We start from the raw sequence: 17,611 nt of genomic DNA, 5'->3' as shown, positions 1-17,611 counted from the left end.
GTTGAAGGATTAGAAGGTGGGTAGGTGGGGTTGTTTAGTCAAATGAAGGGATGGACTTGCTGGGCTGAATCTTTACCCAGTACTTAAAAATTCTTGCATTCTAATATCTGTTAATGGGGTAGCAGGGTTCCCTCTCATACAGCAGGTTCAATTATTTATCTCTTCAACCGAGACTGAAGTTTCTTTACTATATTTTTTCACCTGTTTGTCATCTGAGGGTCAAGATGTGAGTTACTCCCAATCCTCCAGTAGTTTGCACTCAAACAGGCAATCGAACATGGGTAACTCACTTCTCTCCTCTCCAGTTCAACATTATGATGGCATAACTAGAACTGGGGGAAGAAGGGTAGGTTAGTGTCTTGTGGAGCATTAATTGTAAACCTGCACTCTACCTGACTGAGGGAGGATTGTTGTTCAGCACTCCCTCAATCCTGTATTGGAGTGTTGATCTAGATTATTTGTTCAAGTCCTAAGGTAGAGCTTGAGCCCTCAGCCTTCGAAATTCTTGCACAGAGAGGGGGCTGGTAAAGATCTGTTAAAAGAGACTCCTCTGCAGATTCCTAGGAGATTTGTCACTGACCACGGCAGTACTGGATCATGCCATCTGATCCTGCAGTTTAAAAGTAGAATCATGTTGCAGTGTCTGGATTGTGAGAGAGATCTAACTCGGGAAATGCCACCTCTTGGGCTTGAATTGAGGCGCTTCAGTTCCATATATTTCCTCCTTGTGCTAAGGCGTCATATCTCTGTCATTCTCCCCTCACATTCTAGCAAATTGGCAGATCCTCTGTCTTTGTGTTAAACGTCAGCTGTGTTCTGCTTTCCTGGATGGCGTACTTGTGCCATTAGTTGCTTCAAGCAATGGTGTAGTATTGTCCCCTTTGATTCTTCGTTAGGTGTTTTGTCACAAATGGGGGATTACCCCTGAAATGAGAGGGCCTCCTTTGCAATTAACTGTGCACTTACAGTTTACTACTTTTCCCACTGTGCCTGAAGATGGATTATGGACTCATGGACACTGGGTTTCCTGAATGGTTAATGTGCATCAAATCCACAGAACTTGATAGCTTTTAGTGTACTGGATATCCCTGCTGGTATAGTGCCTTGCCCCAACCATGGTGGTTACCTTCAACGTGGTCCTTGGTCCTTCATTCAGGTTCAATAATACATAACAAACCCATACCAATGCATTGATATCCTGAAAGGTGAACAGTGAGGTTGTGATGCTGTTGCCATATTTTATGCTCACCACTAGAGGATGATATTGTGTAATGTATGGCACTGCTGCTGCTAGCTTCATGTCTGATGAAATTTCGATACAATATTTATGCTACCAGATTAGTCCATTGTGTAGTGCTTCATGCTCTTGCAGTGTCTGATTGGTGCCACTTGCTGCCAGCAGTGTAGGCCATGAATGCATTTGAACAGTGCAGCCACCTTAGCACCATGTAATTGTAAACCACAATAATGGGGGAATGTAATGACCAGCATTCCTTTTAAGATTGTACAGGTCCAGCTGCGCCGCAATCTTAACAAGCTGGCTGATCACAGCAAAGAATAATTAGATGGAATGTTGATTAGGAGTATGATCTATAATCAAAACATTGATCAGAAACACACAGGACTAAAATTGCTTTGCTTTGTTTTTGTTTTTTGGGTTATTGATGGGGGGTTGGGGGCCCAATTCATGACTTCATCACGAATCTGGTGCTGCCACTTAATTTACATGATAAAGTTGGATTGAGCATTTCCTGCACTGTTGGTTGCCTCTCTGTGCTGCCAGCTGCCTCACACTCAGCAGGGGGTGTAACATTGTTATACCAGGCTGCCAGACAGCTTCCTGTCACGGTCAAAGAGCATGTGGAGGCCTGGCTGCAGCTTGGCAGAAGACATCGTTCAGAGGTGTCCTCTCAGCTGCCTCTGCTCCATTTTCCTGTCATGCTGCAGACCTAGAGGCACTGCAGCTACTACTGCCTATACCTATAGGTCTTTGTACACTCAGGCCTCTAAACCTTCTCTAAGCCTTCTCATTCAAGATGCAGCAACAATCCCTGCAGAATCCAGGAACTTGGTGCAATACCAACAACAATGCCCCACAATAACTGGAGAAACTTTGCAATAACATAAGTTCTTAAAAAATCACCTTAAATGCAAGTTGGATGCCTGACCTTTTAAGTAATGTTTGTGCTAGACACCGCTTGCTGCTGAATGCCAGATCCTTGTTGAGTAATTTGCACATGCATTCACTGGACAAGCGTGGTCCAAATTTGGGCAGTGGACATCATTAGCTGTAGGGTTGTGTGACATCAGGATAGCCCTGGTTCAGCTGCATGTGCACATGCAGGCGCCTCTCTCAAGGTGGCACGGCAGGAGCAGCTGCTGGTGCAATGTGCATCACCCCATGAAGGCAATTAACAGGCAGCAAGAAATTTGCCCCCACAGACCTCATTTTTTACAGCAAAGTAAATCAAAGGCTGAACTCATGTTTCCCCCTCAACTGGTACCACCAAAATAGATCAGCTGGAGATTCAGCTTGTTGCTGATTCTGGGATTGCGTTGTGTGTATAATGTAAAAAATTGGGCTATTGAATAAACAGGTATTTTCTGCATAATATAGAACCTTGATAGGATTTTCTAAACAGCATCAATTTTCTCTCTGGAAAAAGGACTTCTAGACACTTTGACACCTAAATAGTCTTAGTTCAGGCTGCCATGTTGACAATCCTAAGCTGTTAGGGTGGTGTCTTGTGTGCCCCTTATCTATGCAAGCGTTTAGAAAGGACCAGGAAATGACCCTCAACATGATGTAAACTAAAAAGCTGACCTCGAGCAGGATGATGAACAGGGGAGGTGCTAAACACCCTGATGTTGGAGTACCTGTCCTGTATCCAGTGGTCAGAATAGTTAGATAGATGACTGACACTGGGTAAGCTACCAGCCCCCCAAAAAGGGTACCTATGTACTGATGTTATACTGATGTTAGGGATTGAGGTCCTGGTGAGGTGGCAGTGCTTGTTGGCAGCCACTGCCTTCAGGTGGACAACGAGGAAGAAGACCAAGGGAAGAGTTCCCTAATACTTCGACTAGAGAATAGAGTGTTGTTACCACAAGCTACTGAGATCAACACAGTCTGTGCCAACTGTCCGTTCATCCTCTGGGATCAGTAAACTGGTCTCAACTGTCAGAGGCCATATACATTTTCTGTCTAATTAGTTAATGCATCATATCTAAACTGTAGCTTCTTAATAAAATTGATCAACTATCTTAAAATAGTCAACTGTCTTGGGTACCGAACCCCTAAATCTTACATAATAGCTGATGTATTTTCCCCCCCATCAGGAACCGTATATCAAGATAATTAATCATTTGCCATGACCCCAAATATTCTTAATCCAACTGTGGTTAGGTTGGAAGTAAGTGATAGACATTGAATCTTTCTAAACCCACACAGCCAACCAGCTGAGCTGACTGAGAGACAGGAGCCAGAGAACTCCCACTGTGTTGTATCAGGCACTGTAGATCACATAGGGCACTGTGCCATGTTCACATGCTCACAGGACAATTGCAAATGGGGTTGTTCATGTAGAATGTGTTAGCTCATTCACCTGGAAAAAATCCTACACCTTGACTTCTCCCTTAACCGCTGCCTCCCACCACCATTACATTGCAGCATCTGTTTATTCACTTTTACAAACTAATCCTTGGGCAGTGCAGGTAAGGTCAGCATTTATTACCCATCCCCAGTTGCCCTGAATTGAGTAACTTACTAGGCCCCGTCAGAGGGCAATTAATGGCCAATCATGGTGATATGGGACTGACATCACCCATAATTTTGACTGGGTATGGATGGCAAATTTCCATCCCTGAAGGACACTGGTGAACCAGTTGGGAATATTACAACAATCTGACAGGTTCACTGTCATTTTTCCTGATATCGGCTTTTTATTTTCTGATTTTGTTTTCAGAGTTGAATCCAAATTCTCAAACGGAAATGTTTTTAAACCCGCTTTCTCTGGATTTTTAGTCTTGGCTCTGGATACTAGCTCAGTGCCATAAGCAAAACACTATCATGGCAAGACTTTTGCCTCCATTTCCCTGCAGAATGGATTCATCAATGTTTGTGTGAAGAATGTCCTGACATCAGTTCTGAATATGCCTGAGTTTGACTTCTACCCTTAGTTTCTGGATTTGCCTGTCCTTTAATAAACCTTTATAAACTTAGTTCCCAGCTGCCACCTTTCAATCCTGAAGAGCCCAAGTTTTTTCTCAGAGTCTTCAAAATCAGATCAGCAACTTGATTCTTTTGTTGTACTAAAGAATAATGAAATTAAAACTTTGAAAAGTAGAAAAGAGCAGAGTGACTCACATCTTTACAGGACACTGTCATGATGGAAAGTTGTAGTTGTGGTTTGGCCCTTTCAAGGAATGATTTTAAAATTCTACATGCTTATTTGTGTGATATTTGTTTCTCCTTCTTAAAATACAAAACAGCACCATCAAAAATTTGAGTGGGAAATCAAGGTGAAGCTTGGCTGTGTGGTCCGGTAGCAGACATAACTGAAGGGTAGCCTCGTGAAGAAAGTGGGAAGTTCGTTATTTGGGGCTACGTACGGCTAGTGTGTGGGTACACTGTTGTTGTCCCTTTTCATTCTCCTGTTTCTCCTCTCCATGTAGATGGTGAACGTTTATCGAGTGCACCCACATTCCTGCTTCCTCTACCTTGGCAGTATCCTGGTTGACGAGTATGGAATGGAAGAAGGCTGCAGGCAGGGACTCCTGGACATGGTGCAGGTAGGATGTAGCAACCCAGTGCAGAAGGAATTGGCTTTGGAAAGGGCACGGTTTGGGGTTTCCTTCAATTGCAGGTTCAGACAGGAGGTCTGGGACACTCTTTGTGGCTCTTTCCTGAGGGGGATGGGTGGAGGGTGGAACAGGAGTGATATTGAATCAACAAGAGAACAGTGAAGTTACCTGCACACTTTGGGAATTCCTGATTTCTATCGCTCCACCATTGGCAGTTGTGCCTTCAGCTTTCTCGGCCCTAAGCTCTGGAATTGCTCCCTGCCCCCAAACTTCTCCACCGCTTGACCCGTCTCTCCTCCTATAAATCACTCCTTAAAATTTAGCGCTCTGACCAAGCTCTTGGTCACCATTCCTAATATCTGTTTATATGACTGTGATGAGTTTTGTTTGATAATGCTTCAGTGAAGCAGCTCAGGACATTTTACCACGTTAAAGGCACTTACAAATGCAAGTTGTTACCAGAGTGAAATGTCTCAAGGGAAGCAGTGAAAGGTGAACTTAGGCTCAGCTACAGTGGTAGGTATTGAGGCTCTTGAAAATGGGAAGTGAGTTCTGGAGAATCAAGGCTCATCACATAGTTTCCTACTTGAACTTAGGACCACAGAATTGTGGAACTCCTCAACACATTCTCTCAAACCTGTTGCAGCCTTTTAAAACCAAGCGTGGCATCACCTGATTATTACTATTTCCTGATTGACCCACTCCCTCTACTCTGCAACCTCAATGGTATCCTGCACTGAGTTTTCACCTTTCAAATCGGTTCCTCTCACTACATAAAAAAAAGTCTATGAAGTATTTCATAAGCAATTCTCCATGACAAATGAATGATTGACTTGTGTTGCATTCAGACATGTCACCATATTTGCCCACCGACTGACAGTCTGCTGAAGATGACTCCACCCCCCCCCCCCCCCCCCCCCAAAAGAATGTCAGGTACCTACATTTTGATTTAACTCACTGAGCTAGTGGCAGGAAAAGGCAGCCAGGCTGAATCATCCTTCCCTGATAAGTGGCAATGGTGACCATCTTTCTCCGTTTGGCCTGCAGGCATGTGCCTTTAACTCTTGACTTTTTTGCAGGCCTTATGTATGCCAACATTTCAGCTGCTCGAACAACCAAACGGCCTTCGGGATCACCCAGACACAGTGGATGATCTTTTTCGCCTAGCAACCAGGTACTTTGAGGACTTGTGCAGCATACTCTTGTCTGGAGGTTGTGGTGGTGTTTACTTGGAACAGTCGCCTTTGTAATAGATTTGCATGTCTCACATTGACCGAATCTCCCAAACACTGACATCTCTGGGAAGGTGTTTCTGCCAGTTTATCTGCCCCAGCAAGGCATTTCATCTTCCCTCTTATGTTAAATACACTGTTCTTTGTGGAACTGAGGCCAGAGGAGCCCTGGTTTGATTCCTGACCTATGCTGAGTTAGCCAGAATGCCGTTGGAACCTCCACTGGTTCCAGGTTCTCTCTTTCTGCCCTGTGCTACTGCGCACACACATGCACACACACACCCGCCTCCACCCCCCCCCACCTTCCCACCAGCTCCTGTAGACAGCATAGTGAGATGGATCATGGATTGACAGCTTTGATCATTTTCTGCCCCCCAACCCAGACACTGAGATCCTTTCGTGAAGAGCATCTACTGCATCTGCATTAGAAATCAGCTGACTTGGCACTGACCAGGCATCCAGCCTAGGTTAGGAAAGCTTGCGAAACTAATAATGGAGCTGACGTTTGAATAGGATCAGCCATTGAGCCCTTCACATCCTGTGCTGCAAAATCACTACATCAGCAGATTCTCATTCTGCCTCTGCATCAAACCTATGTTCCCTGTTGCTTGAACCAAACTGAAACCTAAACTAATTTAGGGAGTCTGGTGTGGGAGGCTGCAAGTTTCCTTTCCAACCCTTTACTTGTTTGATCAAGTGGAGCAAAGATTTACCTGGACATTGAGCATGCTGGCACACGCTGCTAGTGGTGCTTGCTGTGTGTCATCACATCTCTGTGCTGCTTGGAGAATTTTACAGCACAGGAGGAGGCCATTTGACCCATCATGCCCCTGCCGTCTCTTGAAAGAGCTATCCAATTAAACCCACTCTCCTGCTCTTTTCCCATAGCCCTACAAATGTTTTTGTTTTATGTATGTATAATTTCCTTTTGAAAGTTATTCTTGAATCTGCTTCCTTTCCCCTTTAAGGCAGTGCATACCAGATCATAACAAATCACTGTGTTTAAAAAAAAAAACTCATCTCCCCCATGGCAATTTTGCCACCTAGTAGATGTATGCTTAAAGCTTTATCTGTCAATTTACTACAGCAATCCATTCCTAACCAGATATTTATCCAGCTCTTTGTTTTGAAGATTAGAAGGATTATTACATACTGACTTGGTTCCTGTTCTGCTGAAACTGTGGAAATTTAATATCTTGAATGCTTGGTTGCAGACTTATATAATGGAAGTGGAAGTGTAAGTGTAGGCCGATATTGTGGAGTTCTTACTCCATTATCTGTGGAACTTAGAGACATTTCGTAAAACTTCCCCTCGGGAGATGCTGCACACTAATAAAGTTTTGATTCTGTAATGATGGAGCTAGTTTTTTGTGGGCATTTGAACACTATCAGCATATCCTTCTATTTCTCTCTTTCCTATGTTTAGCTTCCCCTTAAATGCGTCTGTGCTTTTTCTCAGCTACTCCATGTGGTAGCAAGTTCCGCATTCTAACCACAGTCTGAGTAAATAAGTTTTTATGTATTCTTTATTGGATTTATTAGTGACTATCTTACATGTTATGTCCTCTGGTATTGGTCAGCCCCACAAGTGGAAAAATCTTTTCTATATCATGCCTATCAATCCCTTTTATGATCTTTAAGACCTCAACAGGTCATCTCTCAGGCCTTTTTCTAGAGAAAAGGGCCCTGCATGTTCAATCCTTCCTGATCATTATAATCTCTCAGTACCACTCTTTGTAAATTTTTTTGCATCTTCTAGAATGTGTCTATATTTTTGCAATATGAAAACTGGAAGTGTACTTTCCTTCCAAGTATTTATGGAATTCCCCTTCTTTTCCCCACACAGATTTATTCAGCGAAGCCCGACCACGCTCCTACAGAGTCAGATCATCGTTCACATCCTGAATTGCGCCATTGCAGCCGTCATCCTCGACCACCGGGATGCTAACTGTAGCATCATGAAGTTCTTGAGGGACCTTATCCACACGGGGGTTGCCAAAGATGTAAGTTTGTTCCATGACTGAGCTCAGAGTTTGTAAAGTGTATGGGTGCCCTTAACTTGGTAATGGCTGCCGAGCAGCAGTGCTCTCACCCCAGACGTGGAAGGTTGTAGGTTCGAGCCCCACTCCAAGGTTTCAGCACACAGTATGGGTTGTTGCCACGAGCGACAGCTGCATTGTCTGAGGTGCATGATCACAGCTCTGTGTCTGTCTGTTCGGATGAATGTTAAAGATCCTGCAGCACTAATTGGAAAACATGTAAGGGAATTATTCTGGTGTCCTGGCCAAAATTTACCCCTTGGCCAACACATCCATTGGTCATTCATCATGGGATCCTGTGAAAAATGGCTGCTTCTTTGTGTCTGCTGCATACATTTCTATTCTGCTAAGAAAAGCTTTGGTTTCCAACATCTGAGTCACCAAATAGTTAACGTGATGCTTTTGTTATGCTTTGGGTTTTAGAAAATAGCTTTCCTTTTAAATACTTAATACAGTCTCATTACAATCCAACTTGTGTCTATACTTCAATCTAGTTCTTGTATGAGAAAAACAATAAAATGTTTGCCAGGTGTGACAATGTGTTTCAAAAACTTCATTGTATGTGCAGATTTGCTGTTTGCCCATTTACTGGAGGGACATGTTTGCGTATCCTAACATCCACCTATGGTGTATATCAGTTCTGTCGCCTTACTAAACTTTCAAAATAAGGATCATCGGCACATCCCATACTCTACTTATCCTCCCTCAAGACTATGGGACCCCTCATCTCTAGCCTGCTGTTAACCTCTGCAATCTCTAACCTCTTAAGACCATACTTTGATGTCACAGTCTAAAGTCCTACAAAACCCAAGCTTGGTGTCAGCCTCAGCATTGATTCCTGACTTGCCTTGCCTTCTCTCCAGCCTTGCCGTTCTGAAATCCGGAATCTGAGCCTGTGAATAGTTTTCTCAATTTAAAATAGGGAGTTTCCAGATTTGCACATGCCATATGCCAACCTCAGCACAGTGACTGAGGAGCCTGAACAAAATAATAGTAACAATTAGATCTTGTTTCCACAGCACGAGGATGACTTTGAACTTCGGAAAGAACTGATCAAGCAGGTGATGACCCAACACGGTCAACAACTGGTCAACCAACTGCTCCAGGCTGTGTGCTTCTGCCTTCCCCCATATACCTTGCCGGATTTAGCAGAGGTTATATGGGAAATCATGCAGGTCGACAGAGCGGTAAGGCCACATCTGTACCTAACAATTGGCTGGAGGCTTTATCTTGCTAATCAATGTGGTATGGGAAGGGGTGAGGTGTGTTACAAAAAGGTGCCCCTACACCCAGGGCGCGGCATTTTCAGTTTCACTCACCGACCTTCTTGTGACTTCCGAATAAGATTCTGCTGTCATGGAATCAAACAGCACAGAAGGAGGCAATTCAGCCCTGTGCACCCATGCTGGTTTTTGAAACATCTACCCAATTAGTCTCTCTCCCTTGCTCTCCCCCCATAACCCTGTGTAAATCCTTTTTTAAGTTTTTATCCAATTCTCTTAAAGTTATTATGGAAACTGCTTCCGCCACCCTTTCAGACAATGCATTTTAGATCATAGTAACTGCAGTTAAAAAAAATCCTTCCCATTGCCACTACCACCCCCCCCACACACCCCCCACACACCCCCCAACCAAACCCCAGTCCTTTTGATGATAACTGTAAATCTATGTCCCCTGGTTACCAACCGATGTGCCAAAACTGGCCTGCCAATGGGTAAACAGTTGCACCCAATCTATCAAAGTCCTTCATGATTTTGAACACCTCTTGTGGCCTTCTCTTTTAGAAAACATCCCAGCTTCTGCTGCATTGGGGCAGTTTTGCACAATTGCCTTGGCCATATCAGGCAGTTCATACACTCGGATAGAACCCGTACGCCTTTCCCATAGAGGAAAGTTCCATCTTGCATATCAGGGCAGTTCCAGGGTTGAAGGCCAGTCAGGCTTTAAACATTAAACACTAAGCACTCACATTTGCAGCTGTTCGGTATATTTCACAGAACCAATCAAGAGTGTAAATTTTCCAATTTTGTAAGGCCATAAGATTTTTAATTTAGCATTCAAGTCCAAGGTTGCACAGAATAATATGATGTCCAGCCTTTCAATCTGCCAATGTGTTGCCCAGGGTTCACAAATATTTGAATCAGGAATGCACGTAAATGCATGAGTGCATGCAGGTGTAATGCTGGTGCTATGTCTTGCCTGTGTCGCTTGGGCCCTATCAATGTCCTTCGTTAAAATGCACTCCACTTATTTGAGAGAGGAAGTATATGCGTGAGAGTGTGGTAATGTATTTTTGTATCTGAATGAGTAAGCACAATGTATGTATGACTGTGTGCTTGTGACAAAAATCTGTCTGCACTTCCCCTTCCTCTTCACCATGTATGTACAAGAAGGATTCTGCCTGTCTGCTTTGAGAATCTGATATTCATCAAATTGTAACGAAATCAGAAAGTAGCATCTGTCTGAAATCTAGGCTATGTATTCAGTCAACGTGTTAAGGTGTTAATCTCTTCCCAGTTCACACCCTCAACACTAGTGCTTTTTCTTTGCACTTTCTATAAACCTTTAGGTGTTTCTTTGCTCTTGTACCCTCTAGACCTTTTGCCGATGGTTGGAAGCTTCACTCAAGTCGTTACCTAAAGAGACAGCAGGGGGTGCTATCACAGTAACACACAAGCAGCTGACTGACTTCCACAAGCAAGTTACCAGGTGAGAACAGATATAGGCAGAGCTACTCAGTGGGCTTGCAAAACCAGCCATTCCTACTAGGTTCACTAATGTTTTGGGATGGTGACAGGAGCCAGTGTTGGAGAAGTTAAAAGTTTTCCCCTCCTTGACACCTGGTGCCTGTAGCCAGCACACTCTGGGACTGGTGAGATTATCTCTTGGTCTTTTTAATACATCTACAGTAAAATGGTGGAGTGGCACTTAGAGATCGTGGCTCACCGATTGCACAGTGCTTTCCTGGAACTTTCCTATCAATGTAAGGCAGCCTAACCCATTTCCACAGCGAGACCAGTTACAGGGGAAGAAAACTTTCAATGAATTAACCATCAGTGACATGCTCGGACGTGTACAAGGGCTGACTTTTTGGTGGTGGAAGCCAATCACATAGTCTCCCCATAATGTAAGGTGCTGGCACTTAGCAAGTTCTGACTTGAATCATACGATTATGGTCTCAACCTGTCTATGCACTCACGCGCTTCTGAGTCAGGAATGATTCTTAACTGAAACCTGTGCCTCCTGAGCCCTCTGCTCTGAAACTGTTTTTCACGTTGTTCAACTCTGAACAGAAGGGAACTATTTTAAAAGGTTGAAATTTTACTGCTGTTAATAGTTTAAGCAACTGACTGGGGTAGGTGAGTCAGCAAACGTTTGTGCTTCTGCACAATCTGATTTTTGAAGTTGGCATTACACCTAAGCTGGATTCTGTCATCACTCGAGCTGGCTAGGGATTAGGAGAGGGGACCCTGGTTGATTTTATACTTTTGCCTCCTTACTCCAGTAATATCAGGAGTGATTGACCACTGCTACTCATGAAAGAGGCGATTGAACTTGTGATGCACTGCTGCCCCAATATTGTCTCACCCAGAAACAGGGCAGTGTGATAATTTTAGACATTAAATGTAAGTTATAGCTTTACAAATTGCAGCTTGAGCCTATTGTTTTAGTTTGACAATCAGTGAGAATTTTTAATGAGTGATAACTCTTTGGATTTTGACTTTAACTTTGTTCATGTAAATTTGTGATTGAATTGGTTAAAACATGACTGACTTTTTTATGATCTTCATGCACTTGCCAAATTAAACAGAGCAAGACACCACCTTTTGTACAACAGGCTCTCTTACAAAAAGCTTTTATTTCTGCTGTATGTGCATTGAGATCTCCTTTTCAGTACAGTGAGTTTTGCAATTGGATTGTCCTTTTAATAAACTGTACAAAATACTCTCTGGATGGTCAGCTGTGTAGACATGCCAGCCCCAGCTCATTGAGCTACACAGACCAGTGAGTCCCAAGGTTTGATCCTGAGGCTGTGTGGAGTTGGCTAACATCAGTCTGAGCAGGCACATTAGTATAGCCAGTGTACTCTGTCTCTGAGTTAAGAAGCTGCAATTAGCCAGGGTTCCTGATTGCTATCCAGTGACCCTCCCTGCTGGACAGTGCATATGTGTGTAGACAGTGTGGGGTTCAGCTCCCATAGGTCATAGGTCCACTGTTCCTCACACTTGGGGAGTAACCAAAAGCTGCTTCTAAAACCCACAACCCCAATCAAGATTTAGAAGCGTGAGAAAGGAGAAAAATAAATTGGAATGGAGAGTCAAAAGCTTTGAAAAGAACAAGTTTGTCCATTTTGATTCTTTTCTATGTTGATAAATAAATGCAACTATCTTCTTGGGAGAAGGTTCATCTGGGAGGAGCAATTGATCCCAACTGTGCAGAGATGGGTTCACCTGAAAAGACTTGTCAATAGTCTTGGTGCCTGACATTTTACATTTTTTATACTGGCAATTCTTTAGGCCAGAGCATCGTCATCTTTGTACAAGTTCTTTTATCTGTTTATAGAGTTAATGTTTTATTATGTGTTTTTCCCTCTTATCCTAACTCCCTGAGGTACCTTGTGATTGCGTATCAATGCATTGTGTGAACCCAGATAAAAAGAGCATTATCTTAACCCATGGCTCCAGTAATTTAACATGGGGCTCTGTGCTAGTAATTAATGTAGATCAATGTTAATGTAGCCCATTTCACTCATGTTATTTTAACCTAGTGCTCTGTTAATTTAACATACTGCTCTGAGTAAGTAATTTATATAGACCAGCGTTCAATGTTAATTTAACTCAGGTACTCAATGTTATTTTAACCTAATGCTCTGTTGATTTTCAATGTGTCTCTTTTACCTGTTGCAGTGCTGATGAATGTAAGAAAGTTTGCTGGGCTTTAAGAGACTTCACACGCCTCTTCCGATAGCTGTGTTCACAAATCCATGACTTGCATCAGTCTCCCAGGTAAGAGCTGTCCTTATGTCCCATAAAATGCAACTGTAGGTAGACTGGAACCAGCCATTTAGATCTCTTATGTGAAGAATCAGGAAGGAGTGTTGCTGGAACATTAGACCTCTTTTCCTTGTTTTAGGTCTGTCTTGCTACAATTTTTTAATGTACCCTTCCTCTACTCACTCCGTCTCCATAGAAATAAACTTTAGGGAGATTAAATGACATTGAGTGCTACGTAGGGCGATGGATATATGAGACCCTTAAAATCCTTCCAAGATGGGAGATGGTGGCACAGTGGTAACGTCATTGGACTAGTAATACATAGGCCTAGGTTGATGCTCTGGGGAAACGGGTTCAAATCCCAACATGGCAGCTGATGGAATTTAAATTCAATTGATTAATAAAATAAATCAGGAATTGGAAGCTAGTCTCAATAATGATGACTATGAAACTATCATCGATTGTTGTAAAAACCCATCTGGCTCACTAATGTCCTTTAGGGAAGGAAATCTGCCGCCCTTACCTGGTCTGGCCTAGATGTGACTCCTGACCCACAGCAATGTATCCTTGCCCTCTGAAATGGCCTAGCAAAGGATGAGAGTTTAGGGATGGGCAACAAACGCTGACCATGCCAGCAATACCCATATCCCATGAAAGAATAAAAAAAATAGATGAACTTGTTTTATGTTTAGGTTTATGAACTGCTTGCCTACCTCTGTGCTGTCCTCCTCCCACTTCTTTAAGAAGAAATTTAAAGCAGCCTGTGTCTCTGTCTGTCTGTCTCTCTCTCTCTCTCTCTCTCTCTCTCTCACACACACTCTTATTTTCTCTCTCTCTCACATACCCTTATTTTCTCTCTCTCTCACACACTCTTATTTTCTCTCTCCCCCAATGAACAGTTGAAGTTAGTACATGCTGTCCTCATTCGCATGCAATTTCCAATAGGGATTCGCTGAATTGCCAGTACTGGCAGATGTTCCTCTTCAGAGCTTGCCACCACCGAGACAAATTGTAGATCCCAGTTAGCATCCCACCTGATGTCTGTCAACTCAGCAGAGACAGCCGGAGCTGGGGAACTCTCCAGTCTCTCGCTGAGCCATCGGGGCAGTCTCAGAGCCTTTATTCTGAAGCACCTCTCCTTCTCATGACTCAATAGTGGTCTAGAGACTTTCTCCCCAGCTGCCTGCAGTGCCTCTCTGAAGCTGCCAGCTGAGATGGTCCACTAACCTAGAGAGGAATTCAGTGTCAAAATTTTATACGTAGTTTCAGCATCAAGCATTTCAGTGTAAGCTACTGTCTAAAGCTCTCACTTCATCTGTTCTAAGCTTAAAGGAGTACCAGTTTTCCCATTTCACACAGCAGTCATCCTGAGTATGAGCAGTGGTGTATTTGTCACCCATCTTCCTGTGCTCTCACCGAAGAATCTCCTCTTGTCTCCTCCAGTGCCACCCTTCAAAATGTTCATTGGCAGGGAGGGGGCCCACCCATTCCATGACTTTGGAAGAAATATTTCAACATTTTGCCACCTGAAACCCACCTCACTGCTGGTAATCACTTCTCCCTCACCAGTGTGACCCTACACTCCCTCCCTCTCCCAAACTCCCCCCTCTCCCTACCCTTCCTCTCTTAACTGCCTTTCCATTCCTACTACCCCCCACCAATAGCTAGTCCTCTCCTTTCTCCCTAAGTTTGGTATCTTCCAGTTCCTTTTCCTCTGTATTCTGGTGTTATAACATGTCTCTTTCCCTGTAGGGAGTGATTTGCAAATACTATTGCTGTGGATCAAAGAGACTGTAAACTGCTTGGGACTGTTAAAAATAATGTCTCTCACAAAGCTTAGTGGAACAGACAGAAGGGACTTTCAAGCTGGACTGGGATTTAGATCCCTGGGCTGTGGGAGGTTGACCCCGATCCATTTTCCCATCCAGCTTCAATTAAGTTTCTATAACAACTTGTGTTTATATCGCGCCTTTAACATAATAAAATTGTCCTATGGCAGTTTAAAGGAACATTATAAGGCATATTTTGACACCAAGACACATAAGGCAGTGTTAGGACCGATGGTCAAAGATGTAGGCTTTAAGACACATTTTAATGGAGGAAAGAGAGGCAGGGAGGTTTAGGGAGGGAATTTCAGAGCTTAGAACCTGAGCAGCTGAAATCACAGCCGCCAGTGGTGAAGCAATTAAGATTGGGGATGCTCAAGAATTAGATGAGCGTAGGTATCGTAGGATTATAGGGCTGTAGGAGATTATAGAGATAAGGGATTTGAAAAGGATGAACATTTTAAAATCAAAATGTTGGTCAACCGAGTCAAAGTAGTAGATCAGTGTGCATAGGGCTGATCAGTGAACTGGACTTGGTGCAAGTAAGGACATTGGTAGCAGAGTTTTAATGATCTCAAGTTTACAAAGGGTAGAATGTGAGAGGCTGGTCAGGACTTTGTTGGAATTGTCAAGATTAAAGATACAAAGACATGAATGAGGGTTTCAGCAGCAGATGGACTGAGGCAGGGACAAAGTCAGCTGATTGTCATGGGGGTGGAAATAGGTGGTCTCAGTGATGGTGTGGGTATGTGGTGAGCAGTTCATCTTGGGGTCAAATATGACACCAAGATTGTGACCAGCCTGGTTTAGCCTCACAGTTGCCAGTGTGAGGGATGGAGTTGGTAGCTAGGGAACAGAGTTGTTAACAGGACAGAAAACAATGGCTTACGTCTTCCCAGTGTTTGATTGGAAGAAATTTCTGTTCATCCAGTACTTTATGTTGGGTAAGCAGTCTGATAATTTAGCAACAGTGGAGGAGTTAAAGAGAGGTGGTGGTGAGGGTGTCATCAACATACATGTGAAAACTAACACTGTGCCTTCAGAGTCCATGTATTTTTATTTATTTCTATTCAATGTATTTTTTAAAAATTCTTTTGTAAGCTCTTCTAAAATTGTTGCTTATTCTTTCCACAGAGGACTGTGTCTCAAAAAAAAGACCAGAAATGCAAATCAAAATAAAACCCAAAATGCCATGGCCGGGTCCCAGCGAGAGCAAATGGGGCAAACAATCACAAGCAGAGGTCTGTAGCCTGGGAGAGAAGTGCCAAACGCCCTACTGCATAACGCCACATGGGTGCAGCTTCCCTGGCATTGTGCATCAGGGCATGCAAGGGATGGGGGAGGTCCAGATTTTTGTCCCCCTCCCAGCATCAAGATGGCTTCAACGGGGGATCGACAGCATGAAAGAACAGCTACCAAAATGACTGGTGGCGGAAATTCAGTTGCCTCAAGCTTGTATGTAAAAGGAGGATCTGGAATAAACCAGCTTTTAAAATCAGCCAGAATTCCTTCAGGGAGGAGTTTGTTTTGTTTATTTTTGGGGTGGGGGGAGGGTAGAATGGGGGAGGGGAGATTATTGTGCATAGCACAAGAGACTTTCTTGATTTTTAAAATGAAAATCATATTTAGTGTTCATGATTAATGGACAAAGGACAGAATGGGCTTTGTAACCTCAGCTGTGTCACAACTTTAAAAAAAACATTTAGGAAAGAGCATTAGTAAAAAAAATACAAAAAAAAATCCAGAATTCCTAAAACGGAGCCATGGATCTCTGGGACATGGAGTTGTGGATCTGAGCCTGACCTTTAGTAAGGAGGGGGTGGAAGCGTTTCATGTCCATTGATTGTGAAGATTTTGACTGAGACTGAATAACAGGTCAGAATAAAAAAAGCGAGTGCAGGGGTGGGTGGACAGTGGCTGTTTACAGAAACGTACCAGGACAGCACTGTTGAGCTGGGTGGGAGGGATGGGAGTCCCTGGAGAGGGGGGTGGGGGGAGGGGGTAGTGCAGGGGGGCAATGAGGGTGTGCAAGTGCTGTTCCGTCTGGTGTTGTAACCATTTCGAGAACAATTAAAAAAAATGAATGCTAATAAATGTGTTTGGCTGTTTTTATAATGAAAGTTCAGGTAGCAACAGCTTTCATAGAATTTACAGCACAGAAACAGGCCATTCAGCCCAACTTGTCTGTGCTAGTGCTTTTGCTCTGCACAAGCCTCCTCTAACCTATCAGCATACCTGTCTGTTCCTTTGTATCTCATGTACTTATCCAGCTTACCCTTAATTGCACCTATGCTATTTGCATCAACTGCTTCATGTGGGAGCAAAGTTCACATTCTCACCGCTCTGGCTAAAGAGTTTTAAGAAGCTTCCTAATGCGACCTTGCAGCTCCTGGCTGGGCCTGGGCCTTGCAACATTAGTTTCAAACTCCATTGACTCACTCGCAAGATTCATTGAAGGCTGCACCACTCTCCCCAATCTATGTTGAAGTAGGACAGTTGGGAAATCCTCCTTCCCCAATGTGTGAATCCATTTGGGAGAGAGAAAAAGCTAAATTGGGGCTGTGCCAAGGGAAGAGCCTCTGTAAGGGCACTTCATATACCCCCCTTCCAGGGCACTTCATACACCAGACTTGCTCATGAGTCACTGAACTGGTAAAGGGAGTCTCCTTCCTTCAGATCAACATCAGGCAATTCACTTGGTACTTCCTTATGACAGC

At 43.5% G+C, this 17,611-nt stretch overlaps 1 protein-coding gene across 1 annotated transcript in view; it reads left to right on the top strand.

Moving 5' to 3' along the window:
- Window positions 1-16,694, top strand: part of tnpo3 (transportin 3) — a 61,588-nt gene extending 44,894 nt beyond the window's left edge. Inside the window, exons 17-23 of the mRNA XM_041202987.1 lie at window positions 4,675-4,791; window positions 5,883-5,977; window positions 7,882-8,038; window positions 9,094-9,261; window positions 10,671-10,783; window positions 12,982-13,080; window positions 16,029-16,694. Of these exons, the coding sequence (XP_041058921.1) occupies window positions 4,675-4,791; window positions 5,883-5,977; window positions 7,882-8,038; window positions 9,094-9,261; window positions 10,671-10,783; window positions 12,982-13,042 (711 nt within the window). The 3' untranslated portion in view covers window positions 13,043-13,080; window positions 16,029-16,694. The remainder of the gene's footprint in view (window positions 1-4,674; window positions 4,792-5,882; window positions 5,978-7,881; window positions 8,039-9,093; window positions 9,262-10,670; window positions 10,784-12,981; window positions 13,081-16,028) is intronic.
- The last annotated feature ends 917 nt before the right edge of the window (window positions 16,695-17,611 follow it).

This window comes from Carcharodon carcharias, chromosome 13 (genome assembly GCF_017639515.1).
Source record: "Carcharodon carcharias isolate sCarCar2 chromosome 13, sCarCar2.pri, whole genome shotgun sequence".
Taxonomy (NCBI): domain Eukaryota; kingdom Metazoa; phylum Chordata; class Chondrichthyes; order Lamniformes; family Lamnidae; genus Carcharodon; species Carcharodon carcharias.
Note: the sequence above shows the minus strand (reverse complement) of the source record. Positions and strands in the feature narration are given on the sequence as shown.